Source organism: Aptenodytes forsteri, unplaced genomic scaffold (assembly GCF_000699145.1).
Source record: "Aptenodytes forsteri isolate BGI_AS27 unplaced genomic scaffold, ASM69914v1 Scaffold270, whole genome shotgun sequence".
NCBI classification, from domain to species: Eukaryota; Metazoa; Chordata; class Aves; order Sphenisciformes; family Spheniscidae; genus Aptenodytes; species Aptenodytes forsteri.
In genome coordinates, this window is record NW_008794631.1 from 2,571,091 (window position 1) to 2,584,700 (window position 13,610).

General features: G+C 40.8%; 1 protein-coding gene across 2 annotated transcripts in view; it reads left to right on the forward strand.

Annotated features, from left to right (window-relative positions):
- Window positions 1-13,610, forward strand: part of PDE1C (phosphodiesterase 1C) — a 348,343-nt gene that overhangs the window by 270,984 nt on the left and 63,749 nt on the right. For both annotated transcript variants that reach the window (XM_009273482.2, XM_019470534.1), the window contains 2 exons: window positions 5,745-5,845; window positions 7,619-7,747. In XM_009273482.2, the coding sequence (XP_009271757.1) occupies window positions 5,745-5,845; window positions 7,619-7,747 (230 nt within the window). The remainder of the gene's footprint in view (window positions 1-5,744; window positions 5,846-7,618; window positions 7,748-13,610) is intronic.

Here is a 13,610-nt window from a genome sequence, read left to right on the forward strand (position 1 = left end):
TTGCTGGCTTTGAGGTGACAGAGAGAGACGGTGCAGGTGTGGGGGAGGTGCTGACGAGCACTGTCATTTTCATGTAATGAAAACCATTCTGGGTGATGGAGATCTCAGGACGCCTTTTCTATATTCATACCATACTTGTTGCCATGATGCCGCGTGACCAGGAATAAAGCAGGAGATACAGGTTTAGCTCTTAATGGTCATAGGGCAGATTGTCTCTAGGACGTTTCCTTGGCCTGAGTTGATAGGCAAGTTATCTTTATTGGAAAATGTTCTGATACGAGCATGCTTGTGAATACTTAGCCCGGTGCAACTGTGACTCTCTGGAGGAGCTTAGCTCAAGGCCGTGTCTGCCTATATCATCGTGATATAGCTGATAGATTATAGAGGTATAGTCCTCCTTCCTTTTTGGATAATTTTTCTTGAGTCAAGTTTTTAATAAATCACTCAGGACAATTACTATTTGAGTGAGTTAACTTTGGTTCTTCACGAACTTCTTCCTGAAGACAAAACTGGGTTTGAATCATCGGGAATAAAGGAGAAGAAGATATTGCAGAAATACCAGGGGGATCTCTGACTTTCTAATCCCACTGGTAACACTGGAAGTGAGAGCTGAATTTGCCTGCCTCTCCACCATACGTCAAAAATAATAATATTTATGAAGCCTACGTATTCAGTGCTGTACTTCTGCACAGTTTCACAGCAACGTGTAGACATTTGAAAGTAGCGCAGCCTCTTCTCTTACCTCATTTGTTCTTTGAGATTGTAAAATATGTTTTCTTAAAGATAAAGAAGAGGAGCCTATTTCAGTTGACTTGCTTTTCCTCTGCTTTTATATACTATGCTTCTCTGATACAAAGGCCTTCAGCCCAGCTGGAAGACAGATCACTCTGAAAGTGTGTCATGTAAAACATTAACAGGCTTTTGTGCATTGTTAGCATCGTTAAATATAGTCCAGTGATACCGCAGTGGAAACACCTCTTGCAAACAGTTTCTGGGGCCTATTTAGCCAGGGCTGCTATGCAGCGTGCAGACTGCAGCACCGTAGTGTGTTGTGTAGACTTTGAAGACAACTGCAGAAACAAAGTGCTAAAGCTGGTCAGAGCAAAAAGTAGCAGCTACGTCTGTCCCAGGCTCCGGGCTGACTGAGAAGCAAAACCAAGAAATGGAAAAACATCTATCTTCAATTCTCTCTGTAATGTGTTTCAGCCTTATCTCAACCTGGCAACAAATGCACAAACCCATCATCCTCTAGCGTACGTCTTTTGAGGTTTTCTCTCAGGCGTTACCTACGTCCAGTAAATTATCTATGTCCACACACCTTCCACAGTCACCTGCTATTGTGCTGCCCGATGTTTGAAGTGACAAATAAGAACTCTTCAGTATTAAAATACTTTCTTTTTTAATGTCTCTGAAGTATTTTTCCTCTCTGTTTCAGAGGAAACGATGTTCTGAAATGTGTGCAGAGGCCAGAGAATGGGCATATTCCAGACTTACATCTATAAAAGAGAAACTAGGATTTGTGTGCTTGTGAGCGTATGGACATGCTGGCACTGAAGTCAGTGACTTATTTGCCTGAGCTGAGCCCTTTGCTTTTGTATTCCTACTGTAATAAGCTACGCACAAAGTATCCCATGCAGACCGTTATGATGGAATGGTACTCCAGAGGACGTAGTGAAGTGTCTGCTGTTTCCCAGGAATAATCCCAAGCACTAATTGTTCCCACAGCCTAATGATATGTGGCATTTTGTTTAGGATCTAATGTAGCACAATAAGAAACCACTCTTCTGCTACCAGAAACAAGGGACTCACAACACTGCGTGCCAACAGTGACATTTCAGCTTTGCTTCCCTTGTTAGAATGCTTTTTTTAACTTTGTTTTTTCTTTTTTTTTTTTTCCTTTTTCTTAGTTTCCACCCCGCCTCCCCTGCAGGATACAACGCATCTCAATGTGCATAGATTAATGTAGTTTGAAAATGAGCTCTAGAGGTCATCGATCCTAACTTCCTGCTCACAGCAGGGCTAGCTTCTAATATGCATAGTGTATTTACACGTGGTAAAGAAAGGTAGGGGACATTTTCCTGTTTCCAGAATTTGCTCACATCAATATCTTATCCTTAATCTAGCATATGTAGTTTTTCAGTTAATCACTTTCACAATATTTATGCAAGGAACTTGGACATGCTAGAAGGTAAGCCTTTGATTTTAGAAGGCTTGTTGGGGCCATTGGTTTAATTCTTCACTGGGATGAAGGCAAAGACTTGTGAAAAAATCATACAATAAAATAGAAAAAACCACCTCATTTATCTTGTTAAGTAGTTATTTGCAATATGGAAAAAATACTTTTTTTCAGATTCAAATAGTCTGTACAGTGGTAATTTGTTCAAGTCTCAAAGGGAAGAAACAATTGTCTGGTTTATCTTTACATGGTTCATTTGCCTTTGTCATGCTCCCTGTTATTTACAAGCTCTCTCAACAGTTTTGTTCCAGGCTTCTTTTTTCTTCTATTTTCTTTTCAATTAAAAAATATTCTTTCCCTCTAATCATATTCAGTGCCTGAAATCTCTTTAGTTTTCCTGGTATTTTCTTCCTCAGGATGATGCCTTGGAATGAATTCGTTATACTTTACCGTATGAATTAGAATATTTTGGGTTCTGTCATAGACATAAAGTTGAAAGAGAATTTGGAATTACTCTGATGTTTAATTGGTATAGAAGCATGATGTGTAGGAACAACTTCCAAAAGCTGACACACTTTTTGCTCATTTCATTCATTCCTTTATTTAACTCTGTTGTTCAGCTGTGATTATTACTTTCTTCGGTATTGTTTTCTGATTAATCTTTATAATTATTAGGAATCACCATATGATTTCTTTGTTAATCCAGATAATGAGGTGCAAATGGTAAAGCTTAAGAGTTCTTTCTCTGATAATGTCAAGAAGTACAGGAGAATATTTTCTGCAGCAGACCTGTAGAACTGCAGAAGTGCAGGACTTTTGTCACATCTGTTTGTACCAAAGGGAAGTGAGATCCTCCTCTCCTCTAGACTATTGTGAGTAATAGGCAGTTCATCATGAGCTCTGAAAATGATAATTACTTTGGAATAAAGGACCATAAACTCTGGGGAAGGAAACAAGCTAATTATTGCTGTCTTTGCTTTGTAGCATTTTCTTGGAAATGCATCCATTCGTTTTGTTAGATTTGGAAATACTGCTCTTTCCTCTTCCTTTTTCTTTTCTGTATGCATCGATCCTTTTGTTTACATGCCAACGACTTGCCTTAGTAGCTAATTCTTCATATTTATTGTATGTTTGTGAAAGACAATCATGCCTCATTACCCTCTTTTTGTTTCCACTCTGGAAGCCAATACTTGTTCTTTCATGCCTTCTTCCCCCACCATCCCCCACCCCCTATCATCGCAGAAAGTTTGAATGTTTTCTTCTGGATTGTTTTTGTCAGGTCTTTAGAAATGAAAAACATTCACATTTCCTCACTCTTTTCACCTGCAACAGTGTCCTGCTGGTTTCTCAATAGTTCTTGATGGCTTTGTTCTTTAAAACTAGCTCTCTGTTCCCAAGATGAAGTCCATCACAGACTAGTGAAAGGTAATATCACCACTTACATGGAGATTGCATCCATTCTCTGCAGGCTCTTTGCCATCTTGTTTGCTTTTCCTTGCAAGGTTGCAGCAGAAAAAAGGGACTAAAAGGTTCCAATTACTTACCTGCTATTTCCCTCCTGTTGCTCACAAGCCTATTTTGACTTTGTGCTACTTACACTGATTTATTTATTACCCACAGTTCACAACTGTAATCCCAGTCTGTATTCTAAGTGGTCTTCCTCAAATGCTCTTATGATTTTTAGTACCTCTCCTCAGGTGTATTACACCCTATTTGAAAACCTACATTACCCGAACTTGTTCAACAAGTGATACTTTGACAGGGCATGCAAGTTAGCACTTTTCCTGTACGTGTCTTAAGAGATGAGGTAGGAGACCTCAAGCACAGAGCTCGTTGCCTTATTGATGTTTTAAGACTTGGGTCATAAGATCCTGTTGGAGTGGGACTTGTCAGATGATGCCCAGAAAGTCTGAAGTGGATGCATTAGACTAGCTGGGCGTGTCCTGTAGTAGTTCTGTGTGCGTAATGTAGGTTTGCTCTGCCTGTTCCTGAGCGCTTGTGCCTGATTTTTTTCTATCATTTGCACTCTCTCCTTTTGGGAAATGGCAGAACGTGGTTGAGGAATTGAAGTCTGGATCTAGATGTGTAGCCTCGAAACCCTAGTTCCTTTTTTCCCCCATTGTAGTTGCCAGAAGTTGTTGCTTGAAAGTTGAAATCATGTTCTTCATCAGCTGTAAAGCATTCCTTATTCACAAGTCACACCTGGAAACAGAAACATCACAGATTTCTCCACCACCAGTGCTGTCCATTCCTGTCCTGGACCGATTGTGTAGAAATGAGAAAATAGTTTAGTTTCTGTGTCTGCTCATTTCTTGATCTCGTCACCCTCCTCTCTCTTCATCAAAAAAAAAAAAAAAAGATCAATATCTACCTTAATTATGGTCAGTGGCATTGTGCGAAATATCTCTGGCCAATATTTTCAAACTGCATCTTTAATGTAAGGAGATCTCTGATACTGAGACTTGCTTCATTCTTCATTGGTTATGCATAGATGGCTGTGAAAGGCAGAAGAGCTGGATAGGTCTGTGCGTGCAGAGCCCCACAGTTATCGGTGCTTCCCCTGCACATCGTTAACAGACCAGTGGTGACCCCTGAGCTATAGTAGATGTCTAGAATAGATTTATGAAACCATACTGCCTTTACTGAGCTTTGAATTAAAAGGCAGTTTGTACATGAACGTCTGTCACAATGTTTGCAGGTTGACAGTGAGCTGTTACAAAAATATTTGGCAACCACTGTGATAAAGGTTTTCTCTAAATGTAATACATTTAAACATTTCATACAAATATTTACAGCATCTACAGTATCTAGAGCCTTTGTCTCTGATGCACTTGATGTTAACAGCACTCCTTGTGTGCTACCAGTGGAAAACCAGACATAAAATGATTGATTGACTCAGAGGAAAATTATTAAAAGCACCTGAGTAATTTAGAAATCTAAGTCAAAAGTGACTTAAGCATTGAAAAATAAGGCTTCGACTAGGCAATTAGGAAAAAAAAACCTCAGGGCTTTCTCAAATGTTTCTATAAATGATAAATAAATAACAAGAACATCTTGTGAGGTTGTGTTCCCTGTTCTCCTCATGATTCAGTGATTGACGAAGACTTTTAGTTACTGGACATGAGTGACATTCTTCTGTATTTGAGGTTCTGCTACCCAGGTCAACTGAGCTGAAAATACATACCCTGGTTGTATGTGCATACCTGCACACGTATCATCAAGTTCCACTTGAAGAACGTTGATTTTCTTGAGGTTTCCCTCTCTCTCTTCCTCACACATTGCTTTTTAAGAAGGGCACATGTTGCCCTTGCTCTGCCTTAAGCCTTACTAGCTCCTGAAACCATTTTGCTGAAGTTCAATTTACTTAGATGAAGCTTCAGGAAAAACACTGGTTTGGCTTTTGTGCATCGACCAGAGAAGTTTGCTTTAAAACAGTTGGCAGGCTGCAGGGGAAAGGCAATGATGTGCAGTGTTGACTGTCAGCAGGGGATAACTTGCCTTAAAAGACAAAAGCCTTAATGCCTGGGAAAATGACAGCTTATCTGATTGCTCTGTAATCTCTTTTCAGCACTGGCTGACAGAACTGGAGATCTTCGCTATGATCTTCGCAGCTGCCATCCATGACTATGAACACACTGGAACCACCAACAACTTTCACATCCAGACACGGTGAGGCCACTATAAATCATGATGAAGGGTTGGGAAATGGAGGGGAAAACCTTTGGAGAATAATAGCACAGCCACCTAGAAAAGTGCAGGAGCTTTTGCTTTCAAGTGTTACAGGAGGAAAGTTCACTTCCTTAGGTTGCATTTAATTTTCTCTTGTTCAACCAGTTACAATAGAATGCATGTATTCTAGCTTCCTGAGCATTGTTTCATATTAATACTCAGGAAAAAGGAAGGTCCCAAAATATTTCTGTGTAAAGTTGCCAAAGACAAATTGCTGTACAGAGTGATGTATTTTGATGAAGGTATAGTTTTGGAGGAGATACTATAATTCAACAGTTTTTTCTCCTTGTTGAATTTGAAGAATCAAACATTAACTGCGTAAATTAAGAATTCAACAATATCTGTATTCATCAGTGAACACCAATACTACACATACTATTTTTACTTCAGGGGAAAACCACACCTGCAGCAAGGGGGTATGTTTACCATTACCTGTTCAGGGATATAATTTTTTAAAGCTTTGTAAATTGCTAGACAGTAATTAGCTGATCACAAACTAGACTGGACTGGCGTATTTTTTGAACTCAGAATCTTCTATAAGGCTTTTGGGTTGGTGGAAGAGAGAAGGAGAAGATGAAGATGGCAGCAAAATTCAGAAGTGTGCAAAGATTGTGAAGTCTCTAGTTGCAGTGACAATTGGGCATCTAGCATCTGTGTATTATTTTGGCAATGGGAGTGTACTGATAGCAATGACAAAATGTCTAGATGTCCTCAACTGACACCGCACACTTGGGCATTTCTAAGATGCATTGCATCTTACCCTAAATTAGATGTCTGGAGTATGTTAGCTGAATCATGCTGTGTATCACAGATATATAAAGGTTGCTAGGATAAATCACACATATGCTCAGGAAAGCTTGGGAACATAGAAGGAAGTTTCTGTCTCTGTTCTGGGCCAAGCCACACTCCACTTCTTGCAGCTTCATGCATGAAGAATTAGGGTTCTGCTGTATTTCCCAAGTACTTATAGAAGAATTCAAGGAAGGACAGTTGTAATTTAATTTCTGAAACACTGAACATCAGAGGGTGTAAAGTGTCAGGGGAGAAAAATATACACTGCTCTCTGGGAAGCAGAACTGAGTGGGGACTGTAGCAAATCATACTCGCCCTCTGTTGCCATTAACTTCCAGCAAGAACTTTGTCTTCAGACCAGTTTAGCCATTCGTCAATCTCAGGTCTATGCCCTGGAGCTTAAAATAAGGTGTGAAGTACCTTTGGTCTTACTCTATCCCACTGGCAATTGCCCTTCTGGACAGCATAGTCTAGCACACAGATGACAGAAAGCAGTTCGGTTATATCTTGCTTACAGCCAGTTTGCTGTTCTGGAAACAATATTGGGACACATCTTGCAATTGCTTACTTGGGTACACTCAGTGTTTAATATGAAAGCAACATGCTCAAGAGCTGGAAAAGAGCCTTGTGATTCAACTCTAAATTTATGTAGCTCTCTCAGCTCTCAGCATTTTTTTCAAGTATGTAACAAAGAGACTAGGTGAGTCTCAGCTGATGAAATAGATTTTGCAGTGAATTTTGATCTTTAGTTTTCTTTTACTGAATAACAGCAATGAACGAAGTATTAAAAGTGCTCTTAAAATGCTCATATCTGTGCTATAGAACTAATTTCTGTAGCTGATCAAAGGAAAACTTCTGAATGTGAGACTCTTTAGACAGGGAAGAAACATAACCTTTCCTATGTTTTCTTTTAAATGCTAGGTCAGACTCAGCCATTCTATACAATGACCGGTCTGTGCTTGAAAATCACCACGTTAGTGCGGCATATCGGCTTTTGCAAGATGATGAAGAGATGAATATTTTATCTAATCTCTCAAAGGACGACTGGAGGTAAAAATTAACATGGTGGCTGCCTAGGAACATTGCAGCATCACCATAGACTGTTATTACCTTGTTTGAATGGTAATATGCATTACTGTATATTGCATATTAATATTCTACTGCTGCAAGAAAAAGAGCTTTAGAAGGTGTTTGTCTTGCTTATTTCTGCTTTCGGTTTTCACCTCTGGTAGTGAGACTAGACTTCGTGACAATGGATTACAATATACAAATTGACTCCCATCTAATTTCTAAGACTCACAGAGACACGCTTTGTACACATCCGTTTGTAATTGAGTGTAGAGGTAGCCTGTTGTTTGTTCATCCTAAAGCATAAACATAACCTTTGTCTACTTTGACACTCCCTGCCTGGAAATTATAAATGGGACTTAATACAAAAAAGAATCCGGTCCAAGGAGCATAAATCAGTGTACTATATGCCAAGGTGATGTAAGAAGCTGTAATTTAAAATAAGCCTCATGCAACATATGATTTATGTGCCAAAATCAGCCCATGATTTGCTTTCCAATAGCAGGCAGTTCAAACTGATGAGGGCTTTCTGGTTTTATGGGGTTTTTTTGAACTCCAAGGGGTGGTACTTTAAAAATAGCCCAGTGTGCTAGACAGGAAGAATCCTGCTCCATGGTCTTTCTCATGGGAGGGGAAGCAACTTGTGAGATCTTACATGACGCACAGTGCCTCCTGCATACGCTTAAATGTGATACAGTGCTGAGCAGTCAGTTCATCTTATGTTAATACAAACATGGGGAAATGAGCCCTTCTCTGGGGCCTGGCTTCTAGCAAGCTGGTCAGTGAAGGCTCGGCTTGCTAATCTGTTTAGCCTGAATTTCCTATTTATTTCAACTTGTGGACAGTGATGCAATCCTATAGCTGAACACCAGGAATAAAACTCAGGAAATTATGTGGCTGATTTCAATCAATGTGAGTGTTGTGGAGGAGTGGCCTGAGAAATTCTATCCCCCAATATAGAAAATAGTCTCATGGTGGGCAGCAAGCAGGAACTTAAAAAAAAAAATAATCTGCACTGAGGTGTTAAAAATCTAATTTATTTTTTTAACTACAGCTGGTAATGCCTTGTCAAATATTGGCAGCAAATTACTGCTTCCTTTTATGTTGCCCGGGGAAATGCAAGGAGCTAACTAACTAGAAACAGCAGCCTTAGAGCCACTGTCTACAAGGAACAGCGGAGCAGCTAGTTGAGTATGCTTCATTGCATAGATACTGTCTTTAGGAAAATGGTCTGCTTTGGAGCTTTAAACAGGTTTTGCTTGAATAAAAGCTAGCTTCAGATATTTCTCATTGGTTCTGTAGTGTCAACGTGTGTGTTCTGTTGAGGCAATATGCTTAGACCCAAAGTTTCAAAGATTAACCCATCTCTTCAAGAAATACTCTAACTGCCTGAGCAAAATTATTGAGTGGTTTGGATTGCTTATTTGTTCTCTCTCAAGTAGGGCTTTTTTATTTTGTAGCTGTCAATCAAGCAGCAGCTGCAGAATAAAGGCCATTATCTGGATGTGCTGTAATACCAAAACATCGTGATTTTTGTGTGCTTTTGCTTTTGCCTGCCAGTTTGAAATCCCATAGGCAAACATTTGGGAAGCACTGGATGACTTCAGCAAGATCTTGAGAAAAAAACTAAGAAGCACAGAGTTTCCCAGACTGGCACTCAAAAATAGGACCCTCAGTATTGCAGGATGCTTTGGGAAACTATTAAAGTGTGTCCAAATTTAACTTTATTTTTGTAGACATACCTGATAAATCTCTCTCAGCAAAAGGCCGGAGTGATGGTTTTTGGACAGCAAATTCTTAAGTGCCTTTCTGAGCTGAGCTCTCGCTCCTTTTTTGACATTACTAGTAAGAGAAAATCTGATGGTCAGTGGGTTTTGCAGTCCTAGATGTCTACATGGATTTTATCACTTTTGTGGTATTCATCAGTCATCTAGTTAGAGAATGTATTTTCAGGAAAGAAATGTAGAAAATTAGAGCTACATTTTACTGTTGGAAAATAAATGGGCACAGGCTTTGTAAGGAAAGCAGATGAGACTGAAAGAGATCTTTTGGGCTACAGTCAAGGAGAAAAGAGTTGAATGCTTACTAGAACTTAAATTACATTTTTTTCTCCATTTAAAAAAACCTCTGTTGCTTATTAAATATTTGAAAATCAGTTGAGTTGCCTCATTTCATGAATCCCATTTGTTCAAGTCATCAACAAGTAAATGAAGAAACTATAACAAAAACAGATCACAGTGAATTAAGAAAATAAACTGCAAAGTGAACAGATGCTTTCCAAGATACTGTTATAGATGTCTTTTCTGGCATTTCTGTATTTCATTGTTAATAATTTCCATGCAGTTTATTGAAACAGAGTGTGTTTAGTGCAAGTCCTTTACTGTCAAGTACAGGATTAAAAAGGCATCTGTAAAATGTTTAGCTCCTTAACTCTGTATTGCAGTACAGCTTTGGGAAGTAACCTTTAATGCAATACTGACTTTGTTAGTAAAGCTGCTTGGGGTTTCTTCCCTCAAATAATTCTGAGCCCTCCTTGTCAATCCATGTTATTCCTTTCGAGATTGAGGTGAGAAACCTTGAATGTTTTTTGACTGAAGACGACTTTGGTCAGAGCCTTCTTTTGTACATAATAGTGTGTGCATGGTTGCATAATCACACCCTTTTCTTGTAAAAGTTTGTTTCTATGCATTCGGGGTGGGCACATGGATATTCTGAGTGTTATACCTTTAATGAGAATTGGCCATTGAAAATGTTGCCTTGAATGTAGCGTTTTTCCTGTTCATTTCCATGAGAATAAAGTACCGAGACTTCAAGTGGACAAAATGAGCAAAATATCTCACTTCAGGAGATCTTACTGTTGGTTCCTAGCATAGGGATTAAGTGATCTAAAATGGCCTTTTTCCCATCCCTTTCCCATGAGTGTAAGGGGATGCGAGTCCTTTGCTAGGATGCAGCTCTAAGGTGGACACTGATATGGAACAAAGACACATCCAACAAAGTATCCAACAAAATGATGTAATGTTTTCTGCGGCAAGAAAGGTAAAACCGTGAAGTAATTATTCTAAAGAGGAAATGAAGATATTTGCCAGATGGATCAATGAAAGGCTTTGGGAGTATTTAGATGTGAAGTCAGCCAGAGTCTATCTCGGCAATCAGTAGTGAAGATGCTGTAAAACTGTGCTTGCTCATGGGACTGTGCCAGATGCCATGTTTTACACCTGAATCATCTGCAGGACATTGGTTAGAAAACAAAAAATCAAAGCTGTGACACTGGCCACAGGATGAGTTATTATTCAGCATAAGACAGTAATAAACCAGGAAATTCACTTCAGGTTTCCCTCTTCTTCAACTGCTTTTCCTGACCCTGTTTCCTGACAACCTGCTCTCTCCACCTAATTGTTCCTTTCCCTAATTCTGCAGGGGTTATTAAAAGGCATGGGCATGTTATCTTAGAATTTACTTTCAAATTTGGTAACTTCTAACTTTTTCTCAGTGGTAGGCTATAGGTGTGAGAATGTGATGTCTCCCTGACTGCTTGCCTCTGGCCTTAGGGAAATGTATATTCTACCATGAGAGAAAACATCTGGCAGTGTAATGAGAAATATTAAAATCCCTAATTAGTCAATCCCAAGCACCACAGCCAGGTCTATAAAAAAGACTTTGAGACCACAAGGAATCTTCAGTTCAGGGGACCTGCAAGAAAACCCATTACCAAGCCCTAGCAGACCCATAATATTCTCAGCAGCGACCATTTTCATGTGACTTTATTTTTGTTGCCACAAACAGTGATCTAAAAGAGGATGAATGAGAAACCCAAGCTCGGTTTTTCACTCTGCCACAGATGTCCCAGGTGATTCTGCCAACTCACTTTTGTTGGAATTCATTTCAGCTAACGTGAAGAAGCAAATTGTCTAAGCTTTCTTCTTACTTAAGGGAGCAAGGCAGTACCTCCAAAGGACAATTCATTCCACTTAGCTGAGGATGACAAGAGCCATGCTCTGGATGGAGATGCTGATCTCCATCCAGTCTCTGCAGCAAAGCCAGCTGAACTGGCTTACATAGAAACCTACAGAGAGCTGAAGTCTGACAATAGTGACAGGAATGGCTAGAAGGCTTAAACAAAAATACTTAGCACACAATATGTTCCCGCAGTGGTTGTCAAGACAAACAACAGAGATATGTTTGAAGACGGACTAGAGAAATTGAAGGCAGACAGATTCCAGAGCGATGATCAGCCATTGCAGTTTGGGTTCAGCTGGCGGCTCAGAAAGTTGCTGGCCCAGTCAGTGGGGAGAACAAATGGCAGGGAAGGCTCAACGTGTACGGGATACGTATGTATCTCATTCTCTTCCTCCTCTTCCTCCTGGTTACTGCCACAGACAGAAAAGGGAACAAAATGACTTGTAGTCTGATCCCGTGTGGCAGCTCTTTTCCACCTGTTGTTTGCTTCACCTTTTCCCAGCGTCTCATTTGCCCTCGGCCCTTGCATTGGCAGAAGCTTAGAGGCAAAGGTGCCCGTGAAAGGGAGGTTCGTCTGTTCAACATTTTGCCCTGTTCTCTCTTGTTACACCGTGGCCATTCACTGGTTGCTGTCTTTGTGGCTGGTACTTGAATAGCTGCAGTTCTACTATATTGTGCTTCATTTCACTGAGGTCCCTTTGCTGACAACTGTGCAGAAGCAGGCAAGGTAAGCAGTTCCAGGTGGAGGGAGTCTTTGCGGTGCAGAGGACAGGCGTGAACCCAGATCAGCAGAGGTTGAGGCTCTTCCTGCAGCTCCTGCCTTCTTGAGCACTCCCCGATCATTGCAAGCTCCGTAACTGGGAACTGTTGAAGAAAAGGATGGGGGAAACCCACGGTTGCATGTGACTCGGCCCAGCCAAATCCCAGCACTGTTTCCGATGCCATGAGCACCTTAGATGGGCTGTACGAAATCACCATAAAAGTTGGCAGTCAGCATCACTCGTGGCAATACTTGTGTCTCCCACTGTGTGTTGATGACGCCTTGTTCTGCGCAGCTTGGTGAGAAACCTGAAGAAATGCTGCCGCCAGCGTGTGGTGTGTGATGGAGCACAGGACAGAGAGGTGCAAGCTAACAAGGTGTAGCGCAGCTCCTGCTATGTCTTTTAGGCCAGTTTCAACAGCTGTAGAGCTGCTTACGCTCGGGAACAACCTTTTGTGGACATGGTCTGCCTTTCTGCAGTCCCTTAATTGCCACAGCAATGTTGCTTTCAATGGTGAGGCCAGACCTGGAGGCTCTTCCCTGAGGAGTAACATGCTCCAGTGCCTCCTGTAAACATGCCCCGTGTCTCCTGTGTTGAATGTAGCGTGCAGCTGTGAATTGCAATGTTTACTAAAGACACATCTGGAAGGAGTCGGGCCCCGTCTGTCTCAAGCCCTGATCCAGACTGCCCGATTGTGATTGAAGTTGTGTCAGTGGCTCCTGATTGTGTCTGAAGCAAATAGGAGTTAGGTCAGATTTGCAACTAATACAGATGCCTGCTCAAAACCTCCTGTGAGATCCTAAATTGGTCACTGCTGCTTTTAGGGCCATTAGTTAATGAAAATGCACGGAAGGCTCTAGTCAGTAAGTGTGTTGGGTAACGCGAATTGCATTATAATGGTGAGCAAATGGATCCCCTTTTTCTCCTCAAACCGTTGAAGAAGGGCAGCTTCCACTTGGGGCTACTCTGCTCCGGAGAGTGACTGGATGGAAACAGCTGCCCAAGTGCAGCAGCCCTCCTGCCTGTGTGTGTTCAGAACGGCCTTTTTCCACCTTGCTGTTTCTCAGTCTGTTAGCAATTAGCTGCAACTCATCTGTGAATGAATGAGTGCTGTTTCATTCTAG